The sequence below is a fragment of the Gorilla gorilla genome, chromosome 4 (genome assembly GCF_029281585.2).
Source record: "Gorilla gorilla gorilla isolate KB3781 chromosome 4, NHGRI_mGorGor1-v2.1_pri, whole genome shotgun sequence".
In the NCBI taxonomy this organism is placed as follows: Eukaryota; Metazoa; Chordata; class Mammalia; order Primates; family Hominidae; genus Gorilla; species Gorilla gorilla.
In genome coordinates, this window is record NC_073228.2 from 65,302,150 (window position 1) to 65,321,552 (window position 19,403).

At 52.1% G+C, this 19,403-nt stretch overlaps 1 protein-coding gene across 3 annotated transcripts in view; it reads left to right on the top strand.

Annotated features, from left to right (window-relative positions):
• Window positions 1-19,403, top strand: part of NOS2 (nitric oxide synthase 2) — a 47,689-nt gene that overhangs the window by 21,043 nt on the left and 7,243 nt on the right. For all 3 annotated transcript variants that reach the window (XM_019028405.4, XM_055388695.2, XM_055388696.2), the window contains 16 exons: window positions 221-383; window positions 1,220-1,311; window positions 2,150-2,291; window positions 2,421-2,560; window positions 4,254-4,428; window positions 4,519-4,620; window positions 8,878-9,072; window positions 10,103-10,185; window positions 10,894-11,038; window positions 12,322-12,426; window positions 13,761-13,810; window positions 14,197-14,371; window positions 15,508-15,640; window positions 16,760-16,838; window positions 17,632-17,813; window positions 19,207-19,370. In XM_019028405.4, the coding sequence (XP_018883950.4) occupies window positions 221-383; window positions 1,220-1,311; window positions 2,150-2,291; window positions 2,421-2,560; window positions 4,254-4,428; window positions 4,519-4,620; window positions 8,878-9,072; window positions 10,103-10,185; window positions 10,894-11,038; window positions 12,322-12,426; window positions 13,761-13,810; window positions 14,197-14,371; window positions 15,508-15,640; window positions 16,760-16,838; window positions 17,632-17,813; window positions 19,207-19,370 (2,125 nt within the window). The remainder of the gene's footprint in view (window positions 1-220; window positions 384-1,219; window positions 1,312-2,149; window positions 2,292-2,420; window positions 2,561-4,253; window positions 4,429-4,518; window positions 4,621-8,877; window positions 9,073-10,102; window positions 10,186-10,893; window positions 11,039-12,321; window positions 12,427-13,760; window positions 13,811-14,196; window positions 14,372-15,507; window positions 15,641-16,759; window positions 16,839-17,631; window positions 17,814-19,206; window positions 19,371-19,403) is intronic.

Consider the following 19,403-nt stretch of genomic DNA (forward strand, 5'->3'; position numbering starts at 1 on the left):
ACGATTAAGAATTTCAAGATGGGGACAGCAGAGCATTGAGCGTGGGGTGCTTCTAGGCTAAGTGTGAGGTCCCCAAAGCCAGTCCTGGAAGGAGCTGTCTCTGGTGAGAGGCATCTTGCCCTTCTGATGTCCTATTTCAGTTCCTGCTTCTGTGGATTGAATTAATCCCCATGTAAGGCCATCTCATTGTTGATCTTCCTGCTGTCTTCCTGTCCCCCAGGGCAAAAATAGAGGAACATCTGGCCAGGGTGGAAGCGGTAACAAAGGAGATAGAAACAACAGGAACCTACCAACTGACGGGAGATGAGCTCATCTTCGCCACCAAGCAGGCCTGGCGCAATGCCCCACGCTGCATTGGGAGGATCCAGTGGTCCAACCTGCAGGTGAACTTCCTTAGACTTGAGCGGGAGAGAGCTGGAGGCGGCCAGGCCCTGAGCAGATGGCTTGGGACAGCCACACAGAGCTGTGCCCAGGCCTCCTGGGACTGAAGCCATGGCCCTGGATCCTCTCTTACATTCCCAAATGTTGAGATGGGGCACCTAGGGTCCCTCTCTAGAAGCCTTGAATCCTGTTTCAGCACCAGGGTTTCTAGCTGCCCATTCTCTATTGTGTTAAATTCAGGAGACTAAATGCCATCATTAGAGTAAACCACGACCTTGTTTTTATTACACTTGAGGCCGTGGTGCTGCAAGATGTGTTGTTTTCCTCCAGTGCTTGAATTCTTGCTCCAAGAGAACATTTTATTTAGCCTAGCCTCCTAGGCCATCTTTTTGTTGGGGAATCATTTGTTGCAGGATAATATCAAAAGCACTTGGACAGAGAAATCGATTAGAACTGCCAGTGAAACCAACTCTGGCTGTGTAGTATGTGCTGGTGTGGGAAAGGACCTAGCCTGGGGCTGTGGGAATCCTGATTCATGGTGCTTTCAAGTCAGGTTTTCTTGGAATTCTGGCTTTGCTGGGGTCATCTGAGTGGGGTTGCCTGTGCTCCCCTAGAGGGCAGCCATGAAATGGGAGCAGTGGTGCAGATGGGAGGCTGAACTCTTCTGCATGGTGTTGAGTGGCAGGTGCAGATGGGAGGCTGCACTCTTTGGCATGGTGTTGAGTGTTTGTGTGTTGAGTGTTTCGGCTGCCCTATTGGTTCCCAGTGACTTCTGATCAGCCTCAAAGCCTCTGTCTACCCAGTCTTTGATGGGCATGGTCTGGATGGGCTGTTGCAGGTCTTCGATGCCCGCAGCTGTTCCACCGCCCGGGAAATGTTTGAACACATCTGCAGACACGTGCGTTACTCCACCAACAATGGCAACATCAGGTCGGTGCACGTTTCCCACGGCTGCAGAGGGGCTTGCCTTGCCTGAGAATCTTAGCCAAAAGATGCAGCACTTGGGTCTAGGGGAGGCATCTCCAGCTCCAGGAGAAACCAGGGAGAAAGAAAAAAGAGAAAGACTCAGGCTTCTTCGGGGACTTCCAGTAGTGAGCCCAGCCCCTGTGAGCTCAGCTCCCATCGGCAACCCATGCCTTTGGTTTCCTTCTGATGTGGAGCCACTTGGAGGGGATGGAGGATCTTTAAGAAGTAACTGCTTCACTATTCAGGGTTGGGGCTCCCATTTTTTAGAAGGCATGGGACATTAAGAGGTTACCTTCCTCTCCCAACCAACGAGGTCAAAGCTAATAGGACTGAACAGCTCATTTGGTCATTCATTCATCTTTTTGTTCAGCAAACACTCAGTGCCTACCTAATGCAACTCAACACAGGACAAGGCTGGGAGAGCAGGGGGAAGATGGGGTATTAGGGGGGTAGGAGGAAGAGTGACTAGGACCCTAAGATGCTGCTCCAGCTGGTGTGAGCCTATGACCTGCACTAGACAGGCAACCAGCTAACTCAACTGCAAGGACGGAGACATAGGCAGTGAGGGAAAGACTGGCAGATCAGCTAACCCTGCCTGATGGATGGGAAGGCCCCCTTGAGGGGGTAGACCCTGGGTCTTGAGGGAGGGCAGGAGGAGAAGGCATGTCAGGAGGCTGGCTCAGTCAGCTTGGGATCAGGGGCTACAGAGCAGGTAGGGTGGAGAGGGAGGTAGGGCCAGTGCAGGATGGCTGGGCCCCCACCAGGGCTAGGTGGTAAACAGTACTGTTCCTGTCCTGGGAAGGTCGGCCATCACCGTGTTCCCCCAGCGGAGTGATGGCAAGCACGACTTCCGGGTGTGGAATGCTCAGCTCATCCGCTATGCTGGCTACCAGATGCCAGATGGCAGCATCAGAGGGGACCCTGCCAACGTGGAATTCACTCAGGTACCCGGCCCAGCCTCAGCCGCTGGCCACTGGGGCGGGGAGCCCCGTGGTGAGCGAGTGACAGAGTGGAGCCCAGAGGAGACACGCAGCCTGGGCTTACAGACTCACAGGGTCTGTCTTGTTCTCCAGCTGTGCATCGACCTGGGCTGGAAGCCCAAGTATGGCCGCTTCGATGTGGTCCCCCTGGTCCTGCAGGCCAATGGCCGTGACCCTGAGCTCTTCGAAATCCCACCTGACCTTGTGCTTGAGGTGGCCATGGAACATCCCAAGTAAGTAGGCTGAGGGTGCTGGGGGCAAAGGCGAGTCAACACACAGCCCTTCTCCTTTCCTAAGGGAGGCTCCAGCCTTCCCCATACCTTCCCTAAAGCCCAGCCAGCAGCAGGTGACACTCAGGGGGCTGGCCTTCAAGGACTCTTTTGTCACTGTTGCATTCTGCAGCCATTCTGCACTGGCACCTCGGGCCTCAGACAGGTGGATGTGTTGATGCTGAGGGGAAGCAGAGGCTTAGGCGGATGGGGCCCCAGGAGCTTGAGAAGCAGTGACTACAGGAGAGGAATGCATTGAGATTCTAGAAAGGAGCAGCCCAGGCCTCTTCTGCCCTCCTGCCAATGCTCTTAGCTGTCCCTCTCCTGTCGGGAGCATATAGGGCTGCAGTGACTTCAAGAGTCCTACTGGCCCAGCCCCTGCTCTAGGCAGTTCTCATAATTGCAAAAATACCTCTGCGTATTGAGATTTACTCTGTAGCAGACATTGGGCTGGGCTCTTCTTCCTGGCCATTGAATGAACCAAATTCAGTCCCGACTCACAGCCTTTGTACTCCCTGTTCCCTTTGCATGACATGCCTTTTCCTCAGAATTTTTCTAGGCTCATTTCTTCTTGTCAAAAGGTATTTCCTATAATGTCACCTCCTCTGAGAAGGCTCTCTGACCACTCAAGCTAGAGGAGGCCCCCTTACCCTCAGTCTAACACATCATCTTGTTTTTATTTCTTATATATTTGTTTACCCATTTATAATCTAGAGTCTAGACATTAGACTACAAGTTCCTTGAGAGTGGAGATCTTTTCTTTTCTGTTCACAATGTATACCCAACAGCTAGCAGAGTGCCTGGCACATAGTAGGTGCTCAGTTATAAATATTTGTGGAATAAATGAATATGCAAGTGAATGATATTACTAGATTTATAATAATTCCGTGAATTTGATGCTATGTTTCTATTCTGATAATGGGGATGTTGAGGCTCAGAGAGGCTAAAAAACATCCCAAGTTCACACTGCTAGTCAGAGGCAGAACTTGAACCCCAGCTTTCTGACACTGGAGTCCTTAATTGCTCTGTTGTGTTGCGTTCTCAGCATTTAGCACAGAGCCTGGCACATACTTGATGCTTAATATAGGTTTGCATGAATGAATGAGTGCATGAATGCATAATTTAATAAATGGCATCCTATGTGTCCAATACGTCTCTCTGGCTGGGATTAACTCAGAATCAACTCTTGGAAAGGAGTTTTCTTGTTTGACTCTTTCTGAAGCTTTTTTCTTGGTGGGCAGGTGGGGGGTCAGTGGGAGGCCAAAGGTGCAAAAGTGAAGCCCCCAGCGCCAGACATGGTAGTTCGCACCTGTAATTCCAGCACTTTGGGAGGCTGAGGCAGGAGGATTACTTGAGGCCAGTAGTTCGAGACCAGCCTGGGCAACATAGTGAGACTCTATAAAATAATATAATAATAATAATAATAATAATAATGAAAAAAATTAGCTGAGCAAGATGGCACATGCCTGCAGTCCTAGCTACTTGGGAGGCTGAGGCAGGAGGATCGCTTGGGCCCAGGAGTGAGTTATGATTGTGCCACTGCACTGCACTCCAGCATGAGCAACAGAGCAAGACCAAGTCACTAAAAAAAAAAAATAATAATAATAAAATAAAAATAAGGAAGGCCCCAGTTAAATTGTGTCTACCTTTTTGCCAGATACGAGTGGTTTCGGGAACTGGAGCTAAAGTGGTACGCCCTGCCTGCAGTGGCCAACATGCTGCTTGAGGTGGGCGGCCTGGAGTTCCCAGGGTGCCCCTTCAATGGCTGGTACATGGGCACAGAGATCGGAGTCCGGGACTTCTGTGACGTCCAGCGCTACAACATCCTGGAGGTAACCCAGGCAGCCCAGCTGGCCAGATGAAGGTGTGGGCCTGGGGGTGGCTGCAGGGACTGACTCGCCGCTATCACTCTGCCTCTGTAGGAAGTGGGCAGGAGAATGGGCTTGGAAACGCACAAGCTGGCCTCGCTCTGGAAAGACCAGGCTGTCGTTGAGATCAACATTGCTGTGCTCCATAGTTTCCAGGTATGTCTGGAGTTTTGTGAGTCTGAAGACTTTTTGGTGAGAAGCTTAACTGATCCAGTGACTTATGTGATGCTTAATTTATAAGTAAGCCCCCTTGCTCACTCTAGAGGTCCAGCAACAGGCAGCTCCTCACCTCCCAAGACTGTTCAATCCCTGTACTTGAGCACTGAATTCTGTCCTCTCTCAATCGCTCAAGGACTTTACTCCCAAAAATTTTCCTCTTCTCTCTCTGTATCATCAATGTCTCTCTCTCTGCTGAGTCATTCCCAGCAGTGTACAGACAGGCTCTCTTAGCCCCATTTCAAAGAAATAAATGAATAGCTAACCACATAACTCCTGCCAAACCTCAGGCTCCCTCCAGCCACTGCCTCACCCTTCTGCTCCTTTCTATAGCAAAACTATGGAGAGATCTCATTGTGCTTCCTCATCCCCCAACTGCTTCAGCCTGGCTGGGTGACAGAGCAAGACTCCGCTCAAAAAAAAAAAAAAAAAAAAAAGAAGGCCTCCCTGACCGTGCCATGTAAAATGACGCCCTCACCCCACTGCCAACCTGTCTCTCTGTGTTAGTCCTTTAACCATTTTATTTTTCTTCAAAATACTTCCTCATACAGTTCCTGGCATTATATAGGACATCGACTTTCTTCTTTCTTTTCCTTTTTTTTTTTTTTTTTTTGAGACATTATCTCACTCGGTCACCCAGGCTGGAATGCAGTGGCATGATCACTGCAGCCTTGACCTCCTGGGCTCAAGTGATCCTCCCACCTTAGCCTGCCGAGTAGCTGGGACTACAGGTGCATACCACGCTTGCCTAATTTTTATATTTTTAGTAGAGATGGTGTTTTTCCATATTGCCCAGGTTGGTTCTGAACTCCTGGCCTCAAGTGATCCGCTTGCCTCAGCCTCCCAAAGCGCTGGGATTATAGGCATGAGCCACGGTGCCGGGCCAGCTTTCTTTATTGTTTGGTTTCCCCCACTAGAATGTAAGCTCCATGGGGCAGGGACATTGTCTGTCTGTTTGCTGCTGCACCTCTGGCCTAGAAGAGTGTCTGGCACATGGTAGATGCTAAAATAATTTGTCTTTGAAGAATGAATGATGAGGGCCACATCCGCTTTCTGGCCTGGCACAAACTGGGTCTTCAGTCCTTGTCTGACGTGTGCATGAATGAGTGATGCTGGGAGGGGACCTATGAGCTGTGGCTGCTCTTGCTTGCTGTGCGAGGATGACAACCTCCACCTCCTCTTAAGCCCACACACAGCCGCTGGGCTCCTGTGTAGGGCTAAGCCCTCTGGCCCATCCGCTGCTCTTACTCATAGAAACACTTCCCTTCCCTGTGGGAAGGAGGCCTGAGATGTAGGAAGATACTACTTTAGAAGCCACAGCCATTGCCACAAAGCTGACAGATGCCCTGGAGACCCCACCACTGGTCAGTCATTCATTCATTCAGCAGTGTTTTACTCAGCATTTGCCTGGTGCTGGGCACTAGGCTGGGCCAAGGATGTGAGTGGTGAACAGAGTACAGATGAGCACACACTGTTCCCCATGACTGGGTCACCCCATAGGCAGATCAGGCCTGTGCTTGACGGGGGAGGGGAAGATGGAACAGGAAGAGCCCCCCGGTGTTTCGGGAAGGGCTGGCTTTGCACCACACATCCTGACTCCTGGGGACTCCCAGCACCAGCCCTGATGCTGGCAGGATGTGGATACGTCCCAGAAAATCTGTGAGCCTCTGCTGTCTCCTCACTGTGGCTGACTGTGTCCTTCCATTGCCTGAGCGTCTCCAGGACTTCCTCACCACCCTCCTTCAGGGTAAACTTCAAAAGATGGGCCCTTGTTTCCTCCTCTGTAAAATGGGGATAATAGTGCCTCCCTCATCTGAGGATTATAAGAGTTAAGTAAAAATGCATGCAAAATGTTTAGCTGCACTGCCTGGCCCATAGAGAACACTCAGTAAGCAATGATTTTCTTACTGTTTATTATGTTGTCATCATGATCGTGGCTACCACTGAGTTTTTTTTTTGTTTTTTTTTTTTTCTTTGGAGATGAACTCTCCCTCCATTGCCTAGGCTGGAGTGCATGGTGTGATCTCGGCTCACTGCAACCTCCGCCTCCTGGGTTCGAGCAATTCTCCTGCCTCAGCCTCCCAAGTAGCTGGGATTACAGGATTGCACCACCATACCCGGCTAATTTTTGTAATTTTAGTAGAGATAGGGTTTCACCATGTTGGCCAGGCTGGTCTCAAACTCCTGGCCTCAAGTGATCCACCTGTCTCTGCCTCCCAAAGTGCTGGGATTATAGGTGTGAGCCACTGCACCCATCCTGTAGCTACCACTGAGCTTAGAACTGATCTGGCTCCCAGGAGTTGCTGTGTCTTGGAGGAATAAATGAATGAGAGCCCACGCCCACAAGAGTGGTGGCCGGACTTTTATATACACATATATAACTTATGTATGTCTATTGAATTTACAAGGCATGGCTGGCCTTCCCAGGCCTGACACCAGCTGGATCCTCTCATGCCTCCCTGCCTTGACTCATGCAGTGCCCCACTCAACTAACTTGCACCCCTCTCACAAGTCTCCCTTCCTCTCAGGAGCTGCTCCCGAAATTCGCCAACTCACCTTGGGCCTCTGTCTGGCATTGTATCCTCTCCTCTGCCCTTCCCCAGCACCTTTGCCTGCCTCCATCAGAGTTTCTATCAGGCCATGTGAAAATGAGTGATTTTTCTTGGCTTCCCCACCCAGTTAGACTAGACTCTAATGCAGAGAAAGGGTTGTGTCTTTCCCTTCTATAACGCCGATGCCTTATGCAGTGCCTGGCAGATGGAGATTATAAGAGCAGCTAATATTTATTAAGCACTTACCGTGCTTTGCTTATTCCAGCTTATTGCATCCTTTCAACAACCTCATGATGTAAGAACTTTTTTTTTGGAGACAAGGTCTTGTTTTGTCACCCAGACTGGAGTGCAGTGGCCCAATCATGGCTCACTGCAGCCTTGACCTCCTGGGCTCAAGCAATGCTCCTACCACATCAGCCTCCCACATATCTGAGAACACTGGCATGTGCCACCACACCTGGCTAATTTTTAAATTTTTTTGTTTTTGTTTTTTTTAAGACAGAGTCTCGCTCTGTCACCCAGGCTGGAGTGCAATGGTGCGATCTCGGCTCACTGCAACCTCCGCCTCCCGGGTTCAAGCGATTGTCCTTCCTTAGCCTTCTGAGTAGCTGGGATTACAGGTGTGTGCCTCCACCATGCCTGGCTAATTATTATATTTTTTAGTAGAGATGGGGTTTCACCATGTTGGTCAGGCTGGTCTCAAACTCCCGACCTCAGGTGATCTCCCCGTCTTGCCCTCCCAAAGTGCTGGGATTATAGGCGTAAGCCCTGACACCTGGCCTACTAATTTTTAAATTTTTATAGAGACAGGGTCTCACCATGTTTCCCAGGCTGATTTCAAACTCCTGGGCTCAATCAATCCTCCCACCTCGGCCTCCCAAAGTGCTAGGATTACAGGCATGAGCCACTGCACCTGGCCATTATAGGAATTCATATCATTCCCATTTCACAGATGAGGAAACTTAAAGAACTAATTGCTCAAGGTCACATGGCAAATAAGAAGCCAGAGTTTGAACCACTATGTTAAACAAATGTCTCTTGACTGAATGGGTTGCCACAGACATAGAGGCCAGTGGCTGCCTTGCTGGACCATTCCATGGGGTCAGACCCCACAGCCCGTAATTTCAGACTGTGAGTGATTTGTCTCCCATACACTACAGTTCTCCCAATGCTTCAGACCTCCCCACGGAGGGGTCTGGCTCCTTCTTGGCTGAGGAGGCTACAACCCCATGGAAGTGACTCCTAGAACTCTCCACCATAAGTGGCTGGGATGGTATTTCCTTTACCTGCCAAAAGGTGCTGTGGTTTAAGTTGTGCAGATCCAGAGAGAGCCATTTGCTGGGAGTCTGGGGAGACCTGTGGGCATGAGAGGCTGGATATTGCCCTCAAAGACTTAAGGGAGGCCCCCATGGGACCTGTGGGCTGACCCTGACTAATGTGCTTTCTTGGGCTCTGTCAGAGGCTCCACAAGCGCCTTCCATTTGGGTGTTTATTTTCAGCAGGCAAGGAGAGGGCCAGGAGTTGCTCTCCCGTGTTACAGATTGCCAGGCCTTCCCAGGCACTCTCTGGGAGCCCTGCGGCCAACCGGCCCCTCTCCTGATTCCCCCACCCTTATCTCCACTCCCCATCTTGCCTTCTGATACAGAAGCAGAATGTGACCATCATGGACCACCACTCGGCTGCAGAATCCTTCATGAAGTATATGCAGAATGAATACCGGTCCCGTGGGGGCTGCCCGGCAGACTGGATTTGGCTGGTCCCTCCCATGTCTGGGAGCATCACCCCCGTGTTTCACCAGGAGATGCTGAACTACGTCCTGTCCCCTTTCTACTACTATCAGGTTAGGGGCCTTCCTCTTCTCTCCTTCCTGGGGGCTCAGATGTGGCTGTGTGTGTGTGTGTGTGTGTGTGTGTGTGTGTGTGTGTACCTCATTGTTACACATGCAGGGCACGACGGGAAGCAGGAGTATGTTGTTAGAGCTTTCCAGGCCCCACTCAAGGATGCTGAGCAGCCTTTGTGCATTTCCACGGAGAGTGGCACTGAAGGAAGTGGCTTCCACTGCACCGCTAGTGGCCTGTGGCTCAGATGGGGGGTCTGTCATTACACCTGCTTCCACGGGAGGGCCCGGCAACAGTCACTCAGCAGAGTGTTGAGGGGATTGGCCCCTGAGTCAGACGCTATTGATTCTGCCACTTCCTAGCAATAGGGTCTTGGGTGGGTCCTTTCACCTTTCTGAGCCCTGATCTTCTCATCTCTAAAAGGGGTGGGCTTCACTCCACGACGGGGGGGTTGTGTGGATCACAAAGCTGGTGTATGGAACAGCTCAGCCCAGTGCCCAATGCAGAATGCATTCAGTAACCATGAGCTATTGAGAAGAGTTCATTTTGTGCCAAAAAGGACTGGGGTTCGATTTTAAGAGCTTCCTCCATCTAAAGGAAGAGCTTCCTCCATCTACAGGACCTCACCTGCAGGGTGACGGCATGTCCTAGAGTCTTGCCTGTTGTAGTAGCAGCTCTTCTTGCTCTCAAAGGTGTCTCGGTTGGGACTGTACATTATGTCATCTGCCTGGTGATAAGATGCTAAAAGCAAAAGGAGTGCAGCCTGTTCCTTCCAGGAGGACACTAATGAGAATAAGAGTTAGCTGCCCCGCCTCGATGTGCAGGCTCCATGCCGGGCAGTGGAGAGGCAACTCTGGGGGAGAGGCAGCCACGGCCCTCCCTTGTGGGAGTTCAGTGACGGGGGTGGGGCGCAGGCCAGCCTTCTCTCCCGGGCTCATGATGGGTGCGAAGGGTCCTCTACCACTCCAGCATCCGCGAGCCGAGCCAAGCCAGGACCCCGCCCTGCCCTCACATCTCCTTTCTTTTCTGAAGGTAGAGGCCTGGAAAACCCATGTCTGGCAGGACGAGAAGCGGAGACCCAAGAGAAAAGAGATTCCATTGAAAGTCTTGGTCAAGTGAGTGGCAGTGGCAGTGGCTAGTAGTGATGTGTGAACTATGTCTCTCCCTTCTAGTCAGCCTCTGCCTCCAGTCCTCGAAGGGCAAGAACACAGGGAATGGTTATTCTTTTTGCTTTTGTTTTTGAGACAGGGTCTTACTCTGTCACCCAGGCTGGGGTGTAGTGGTGCCATCACAGCTCACTGCAGCCTCTGCTTCCCGAGCTCAAGTGATCCTCCCACCTGAGCCTCCCAAGTATCTGGGACCACAGGTACAAACCCACGCCTGACTAATTTTGTTTGTTTTTTTGTAGAGACGGGGTCTCGCAGTGTTGCCCAGGTTGGTCTTGAACTCCTGGGCTCAAGCGATCTTCCTGTCTCAGCCTCCCAAAGTGCTGGGATTACAGATGTGAGCCACGGCACCCAGCCTGGGAATGTATATTCTTCGTGGAATTTGGCTCCCAGAGGTCCAGTCGCCAATTCCAAGGGTCCCCTGCTGCCATTGTTCCAACCTTCTCTCTCCTCCCTTTTCCCAAAGGGGCCTATAGTAGTGGGTGAGGGGAGGAAAAGGGTGAGTTGTCACGGTACATGGCTAGTGAGAAACGTAGCTTGCTTTTCCCTCAACCTGCCCCACATTAAACGCTGTCCCTTCCCATTCCCCTGGTCCCCCATTTTCTTCTGGAAGGCTGACTCAGCACACAGCGCCTGCCTGTCTGTCTGTCCCCACAGAGCTGTGCTCTTTGCCTGTATGCTGATGCGCAAGACAATGGCGTCCCGAGTCAGAGTCACCATCCTCTTTGCGACAGAGACAGGAAAATCAGAGGCACTGGCCTGGGACCTGGGGGCCTTGTTCAGCTGTGCCTTCAACCCCAAGGTACTGGCTCAGTGGGATGGCTGTTGTTTTTTCTGCTTGTGTGCAGGGGAGTCTAGGAAAAGTTAGAACGGTTTCCCCACTCCTGGATGTCTCAGAGTCTTGGATGTGGTAATGTGCATCATAAATCTGGAAGAGAAGGAAAGACTTGTGTGCAGGGATTCCCAACTTACACAGTAGATGAGTTTTTCATGGTGTTCTGGAGAACACAGTTTGAGAAACACTTTCACAGTGAATCCAGGCCTCAATATACATCAGCTGCTCTGGCTGAACTTTATTCAGGCTCACTGAACACCTGCTCTGCAGGATGCAGTGCTGCATGTGAAAGGGGGAAGAGATGAGTAAGCTTCAGATAAACAAAAAAAGGCCGCAGAGGGTCTGTCTAAGCTCTATGCCCTGCCTTCAGCACTGATGGATAAAATCCAACTCTTAGGGAATGGTGGCCACGTGCTGGACCAGCTCCAGGCTCTGAGGATCTGACAGTGAGTGGCGCAGAGCCAGGTCTTGCCCTTGGGGAGCTCTCCAGCATACACCCCACCCTCCCCTCCCAGCGCCCTGCAAAGCAGGCGTCAATGCCATTGTTAATGCACAGAGGAGGAACCTGACTGTTAGACAGGTTGATGGGTTTTCCAGGGTCGCACGGCTTCTGGGAGATGGATGTGACTCTGAGGACAGGGCACAGGCCAGTGTAATGCCACGATGGGATGAGCTGTGGTCTGTGCCACGTAGAGGCCAAGGGGGCACTGACTGATGACCAGGTCGGCCAAGTTGCTGAAAACACCTCTTGGGTCCAAGCCTCACCTGCTGGCTCCCAGGAGTCTGGAACTGCCAGGAGAGTGGTGGCAGGTCCCCCATCCTCCGCTGGGTGGGCCTGGATAGAACAGCAAGGCGAGGGCACATTTCCCCGGCCATTCCCTCCAGGCACAGCTGTGACCTGCTCATTCCAATTCTGTGGAAATATTTCCACACACACAAAATTGCAAATAGTAGTGGACATGGTGAGAGGCATTTAGACATGGGAAAGGCAGTATTTTGGAGACAGATCTTCCAGGGCTTGCCAATGGGTTAACCGTAGGGCTTAAGCGGGGAAGGCGAACAGAGGATGATGTGTTCGAATTGGTTCATTCACGTCCTCTGTGCCACGCCTGTGCCGGGCCCTGGGAGAGACAGATGAGCACACGAGCCACAGCCTGGGGACAGTGTGGGAGGAAGCCCAGGGTGTCTGGGCAGGGTAGGGAGGGCCCTACTGGGAGCCGAGGGCTGATGTCCACTTGGGTGCCATCCAGGTTGTCTGCATGGATAACTACAGGCTGAGCTGCCTGGAGGAGGAGCGGCTGCTGTTGGTGGTGACCAGTACGTTTGGCAATGGAGACTGCCCCGGCAATGGAGAGGTGGGTGGCTTGAGGTCTGGCTGGTCTAGGGGGTGGTAGGGCACAGGAGGACCCAGGAAAGGGTCTGGGGGATGCGGCAGGTCCTACGGAGGACATTTGGGAGTCAGTGCTCAGGCCACTCCGGGTCACTCAGGTCATTTGCCGGCCTCCATCGTAATTATTGCCATATGGGAGTGCCACCTTTCCTATGACATATTTAATATATTTCTGTGAATGGCCTACCTGTTTGTATTTAAAAATTCATATTTAAAGAAAACTTGTATCACTCTCACAAATGGAAAGCAGCAAAACATAAATTCAATGACAACAAAATGAAGTTAATGAATTTTAGCTAGATACTATTCCCTAGCCAAGGCCTGCTCTTTGTTTTTTTTGTTTGTTTGTTTTTTGGTTTTTGGTGTTTGTTTGTTTATTTATTTATTTATTTACTTAGATGGAGTTTTGCTTTTGTTGCCCAGGGTAGAGTGCAATGGTGCGATCTCAGCTCACTGCAAACTCTGCCTTCCTGGTTCAAGTGATTCTTCTGCCTCAGCCTCCCGAGTAGCTGCGATTACAGGCATGCGCCACCATGTCTGGCCAATTTTGTATTCTTTTTTTTTTAGTAGAGATGGGGTTTCTCCATGTTGGTCAGGCTGGTCTCGAACTCCCAACCTCAGGTGATCTGCCCGCCTCAGCCTCCCAAAGTGCTGGGATTATAGGCGTGAGCCACCGTGCTCAGCTGTCTTTGTTTTTAAAAAAGACTAATAGGCAATGAGAGAGGTATTAAAGGTCTATTAGCACCAATATGAGACTGTCTCTCCAGTGCTCAGAAGAATGAAAATGTAATTGAAGGGGAATAACTAAAAAATAAATTATGAAAAGGGAGTAAATACTCACCATGGGATTTGACGCTGGTTCTGCTGGGTCACATACCTCCTGGAATCATCTTGGGTTCCTGGAAAGCCAGCCTTATTGCAGAGACTATAGAACCAATTGTTGTTGCTTCTACCGGGTTCCAAACAGAATCACGGCCCATTAGGAGCCCCTCTGGAGAAGGCATGCTACAAGGCAGGCCCCCTCTGCCAGGGCTGGATGGGTGGGGGCCCAGCTGTTCCAGGTCCCCCATTAAGAGGCAGGGCCTACACAAGTTGCTACAGTTTAGTTGGAGTGAGAGACAAGCTAAACTTGTCAGCTGACAACCAGGTCCTTGGCCAGGTAGCCCCATATGTAAACCAACTTCCGTTGTGGGCTGTGAGCCTTTTCCTGCAAGCTGTGGCCAGGTTTCCAGAAGAAAGGAAAAAACAGTGTTTTTATTCATCCTGGCTTGAGAACTCTGTCATTCCCTCTCTTTCTAGAAACTGAAGAAATCACTCTTCATGCTGAAAGAGCTCAACAACAAATTCAGGTAAAGCTTTTTCCGTTGTCCTACTCCTAGCCCTGCCCTGTGGACCCAAAGTCTGGGTTCAGGGGATGGAACTGGGTATGCACAGGGGGTCTTCTCAGAACCGTGCAGGCACAGAGAAACCCTGGGTCTAAGGTCTGTACTCAGAATGTGTCGAGGGTCAAACCACAGAAACCAAGTCCCTCTCACAGGTCTGCAGGCCAAGCATGGGGTGGTCATGGGAGTTGGTGACAAGACTGGGGGATGGAGAGGACCAGAAGGGGGTCCAGCTCCATTCTCCAGCTGGAGGGGGAGAGTCTGGGGCTGGCTCTCCAGGCTGTTGGTGCTGGGTGCTGGGTGCCAGGTGCTGCTTGCATGGGACATGTGTCTCTATGTGTGTCCTCGGGCAGGTACGCTGTGTTTGGCCTCGGCTCCAGCATGTACCCTCGGTTCTGCGCCTTTGCTCATGACATTGATCAGAAGCTGTCCCACCTGGGGGCCTCTCAGCTCACCCCGATGGGAGAAGGGGATGAGCTCAGTGGGCAGGAGGACGCCTTCCGCAGCTGGGCCGTGCAAACCTTCAAGGTCAGTTCCCAGCCAGAGCTGCCCCACAGCAGGGACATGACAGGGTGCATTCATGCCTAGGACATGTGTGCTGGGCATCCCAGGTGGCATGACCTCTGCCTGTGGTCCTGTAGATGTGGTCCCAGGCATGGGCCAGGGCCACAAACCTGAGGGCTTAGGTCACGGCTGCTCTCCCTCAGCCCCCTAGAAGAGCTCCACCTTGTGCACACAACTCTGGGGGAGAAGGTGGCACAGATACCCCTCTGCCCTTAGGGAGCTTCTAGTTTAAGGTCTTTCCTCCACTGACTACCTAGGTCACCTCTTAACTACTGTGTCTGTTTCAGTCTCACAGCCATAGAGAGCCTGGGGACAGGCACCACAGTGGTGGATCCACTTTGGATCCACTCAGTATCTCCATAGCTCTTTATTGCTGTGATTGCCCCAGTCATTTAGGGAACTCGTCACTCATGCAGAGCGTCACTCAGCGGTGGTGCTTAGGAGCATCAGCTTGCATCAGGGCAGGCTTGGTTCCAAAGCCCAGGCCTCCTCCATGTGGCTCCACACCAGGAACATAGGAGCAATCAGACCTCTTCCAGTGTGGGCATGAGGATACAACAAGATCATGTCAATATTGGCATTCATAATGGTCGGGCACAGTGGAGCATGCCTGCAATCCAAGCACTTTAGGAGGCTGAGGTGGGCAGATTGCTTGAGCCCAGGAGCTCGAAACTAGCCTGGGTAACATGTGAAACCTGCCTCTACTGAAAATACAGAAAATTGGCTGGGCTTGGTTGTGCGTACCTGTAGTCTCAGCTACTCGGGGAGGCTGAGGCGGGAGGATTGCTTGAGCCCAGGAGGTTGGGGCTTCAGTGAGCTATGATGGCACCACTGTACTCCAGCCTGGGCGACTGAGTGAGACCCTGTCTCAAAACAAAAACAAAGCAATATTTATAATAGTAGCAATAGCTACTATGTGCCAAGCCCAGACACCTCTTTGAGTCCTTGCTGTCACCCTATCAGGTAAGTGTGCTTCGAAGTTACACGAAGCACACGGCTCAGTGTTTGGCCCATGGTAAGGGCCTAAAAAGTGGTAGCCCCAGTGGTGGGGATGCTGCTGCTGCTGACCATTAACCGCAGTCTGCTCCACCTTCTTCCAGGCAGCCTGTGAGACGTTTGATGTCCGAGGCAAACAGCACATTCAGATCCCCAAGCTCTACACCTCCAATGTGACCTGGGACCCGCACCACTACAGGCTCGTGCAGGACTCACAGCCTTTGGACCTCAGCAAAGGTACCTGCTTCTCTGCAGCACATGGGGCTTGTTTGTGTTGGGGTCTGAGCCCTAAGCCCATGGTCAAGGAGACCCCCAGGTCTTTCTGAACAGAGACAGCTGGCCTCGGGGCCTCCCTCTCACTGCATGCAAGAGCCTGTTAGGGTGTAATACTCAAGGTGCTGAGGGAGGCTGTTTCAGGAGGGAGCCCCAGGAGGGTGGTGGAGACAGAAGGGATCAGCATCCGCCAAGGGCCTACTGTGTCAGGCACTGTGCGGGGCTCCTGGCCCACATGGGCTAAGTGAGCCTGGACACTCCTCCTGGGAGAAAGGCACAGATGGAGAAATTGCAGTTCAAGGAGGTGAAGCAAGCTGCTAGCCTGTGGCCATGTTGGGGTCTGAGCCCCAGCCTTCCAGCCGCGAAGGCAGCCAAGTGTCGTAAAGAAGGTGTCACAGAGGCGATTCCAGGCTGTAGTGGTGAACTCTCCACTCTGCACCCCCAGGTGCTGTGCCCTGTGCCCTGTCTAAGATAGTCCTGAAGGTTTCTGCATGTTTAAGATATCCCCAATGTCAACGATGCTCTCCTGTGGATCCCAAGCCATGGAGATGTCCCAGGACTTTCCATTTTTAGGTTGCTAAATTGAATTTCCCAACACCTAGAAGCAATACTTAGAAGCTGCCCTGTATCAGATCAAGGAGCTTTTTTTTTTTTTTTTTTTTTTTTTTTTTTGAGACGGAGTCTCGGTCTGTCGTCCAGGCTGGAGTGCAGTGGCGCGATTCCCGCTTACTGCAACCTCCGCCTCCTGGCTTCAAGTGATTCTCGTGTAGCTGGGACTATTGGCACTACCACCATGCCTGGTTTCAGTATGTTGGCCAGTCTGGTCTCAAACTCCTGACCTCCAGTAATCCACCCACCGCGGCCTCCAAAAGTGCTGGGATTACAGGCATGAGCCACCATGCCCGGCCTGGACCAAGGATCTTTATTTGTGGAATAAAAGGAAGAAAAAGAAAAACCCAACGGCCACCTCAGCAGGATGCCCCAAGGGTGGTGTTCAGATGTCACTGACTCAGACATCTGGGGGCTTCCCCTACCTACGCTCAAGAGCCACTTTGCCATTTCACCATCTCGTGTCCTCCACAGCCCTCAGCAGCATGCACGCCAAGAACGTGTTCACCATGAGGCTCAAATCTCGGCAGAATCTACAAAGTCCGACATCCAGGTAAGGGAAAGTGCAGGGCTTCGTGGGTGATACTCTGTCGATTTTATTTTAATGAATGAAAGATCAGAAGAAGTCAGTCTTTGAAGGGAGAGGAGAGGAACATCTGCTGGCATTAGCAGCCACACTGTTGGTAGGACCGGCCCACCTGGTAACCTGCGGCCACCTGTGCTTTTACGTCTACTCTTGGTTAACCACGAGCCACTTTTCCAGCTTGGACTCTAAGCATCTGCTCCACTTCCTCTCCTTCCTCATTGAACTCTTTCACTAAAAGGAGAGTGCAAGAGAGACTTAAACTGTTTGATTCATTCTTAAGAACTTTCAGGAAAAGTGTTGGCAGGGAAAGAAATTTCCCAGCTCTGGGAAAGAGCCTTGTGGATTATCTGCAGGTTTCATTGATCTGTGCTGTCCTCCCCGCATGCATTAGGAAAACTGGCCTTGGTTCTAATAAGAACAGGGTTTGTCCTGGCAACAAGGAAAGGTTTCTTCTGATATCCATGTGTGTCCAAGGCGGATGCTTTCTTTAGGCAGAGGCTGTAGCCAAGCCCTCGGGGGGCTCCAAGGGCTGCTGGGAAGGGGCGGGCCCCCTCCTCCCCAGAGGGAAGCTCCTGGGGCCCTCTTAAGCACCCCTGCCTGTGGGGATGCCTCATCCCAAGCTCAGGGTGGTGGCCCAGGCTTGTGGAACCAGCCAGGAAAATGAAAGGAGGGCACATTTCCTGGGGAATCTCGCCTGCCCATCAAGGAGCCCTGGAGGAAATCCTGCAATGTTACCTGAGGCTTCATTTTCCTTCCCCAGCCGTGCCACCATCCTGGTGGAACTCTCCTGTGAGGATGGCCCAGGCCTGAACTACCTGCCGGGGGAGCACCTTGGGGTTTGCCCAGGCAACCAGCCGGCCCTGGTCCAAGGCATCCTGGAGCGAGTGGTGGATGGCCCCACACCCCACCAGACAGTGCGCCTGGAGGCCCTGGATGAGAGTGGTGAGCCCCAGGCTAGAAAGCCAGTGCTGCCTGGCACCCTCTGGCCGCCCCCCCTGGCTGAGGGGCTGAGCCTGGGCCTGCCGGTGACAGCCATCCCTGTCCTTCCTGCTGAGAGGGCGGGCCACCAAAGCTTATGTGAAAGCAGCTGTGGAAACAGTCCCAGCCCATAAGGCATGGCCCCCTGGCCTTAGTTTCCCTAATGATAACAACATCCCCCTCAATGCAGTGGCCAAAGTCAGAAAGTGGGATGAGCTGGGTGTGGTGGCTCACGCCTGTAATCTCAGCACTTTGGGAGGCCTTGGCGGATGGATCACTTGAGGTCAGGAGTCTGAGACAATCCTGGCCAACATGGCAAAACCCCGTCTCTACTAAAAATATAAAAATAATTAGACAGGAATGGTGGTACATGCCTGTTATCCCAATCCCAGCCACTCAGGAGGCTGAGGCACAAGAATCACTTGAAGCCAGGAGGTGGAGGTTGCAGTGATATGAGATCTTGCCACTGCACTCCAGCCTGGGTGACAGAGACTCCATCTCAAAAAAATAAAAAAGAAAGTGGGATCAGAGAAACAGAGCCTGGCAGTGTCCCCCACTGTCCAGGAGAAAGTGAGAGAACCTGAGATGTGGGGACGACAAGACAGTTGCCCTTGTGACTGTAGGGTGATGGATGTGGTTCATCAGGACTCTGTTCCAGAGGAGAGAATGTCATGCTCATATTTTTACCCAGTGTTTACAAAGCATCCGTGTACCAGGCACAGCACCAACTATCATGGCACAATTTCATTCAGTGCTCATGCCAACCCAGCAAGAGAGGTTGTGCTATCAGATCTGTTTCACAGGGAGGGAAGCCAAGGCCCAGAGGCTTCAGTCACCTCAGAAGTGGGGAGCCAGGGTTTGAACCCGTGTCTTCTGGCCCCAGGGTCTGTGCTGTGACTGCCCTGCATGCTGCTCCCTGGGACTTCCCTTTGGGCTCATCTGCTTGCCCAGCACATCTTGGTATAGCACCCGGGGGACTGCAGTCATGGGCTTCTCTCTAAGTGAACAACTGGCCTGTGAGGTATCCATTAGTCTTTGGTGGATTTAGTCATTGTGAGTCTGTAGATCACCAGTGAATGTCTTGCTAAAGTTCAGGTCTGGGCCAGAGAAGGACATGGTTAGTTCATCAGGACCACGCCAACTTACTGCCCCTTTGGGGGCTGGTGATCAGCCTTCCCTGGCAGTCCTTTCTCCATGCGCCACCTTCTTCCTGCCTTTTGCTCTTAGAGCCAGGTCTTTAGAGCCTCCTTTCCCCTGCAGCTGGAGAATAGAGGGTGTCTGCCTGGGGGCCTCGCTACCTACTGAGAATCCTGAAAGGGGCCTCTTTTCCATCCTGACACCTTCCTTCCCCATCCAGGCAGCTACTGGGTCAGTGACAAGAGGCTGCCCCCCTGCTCACTCAGCCAGGCCCTCACCTACTTCCTGGACATCACCACACCCCCAACCCAACTGCTGCTCCAAAAGCTGGCCCAGGTGGCCACAGAAGCGACTGAGAGACAGAGGCTGGAGGCCTTGTGTCAGGTGAAGATCAGGGCTGGTGGGCAGTGGGGGTAT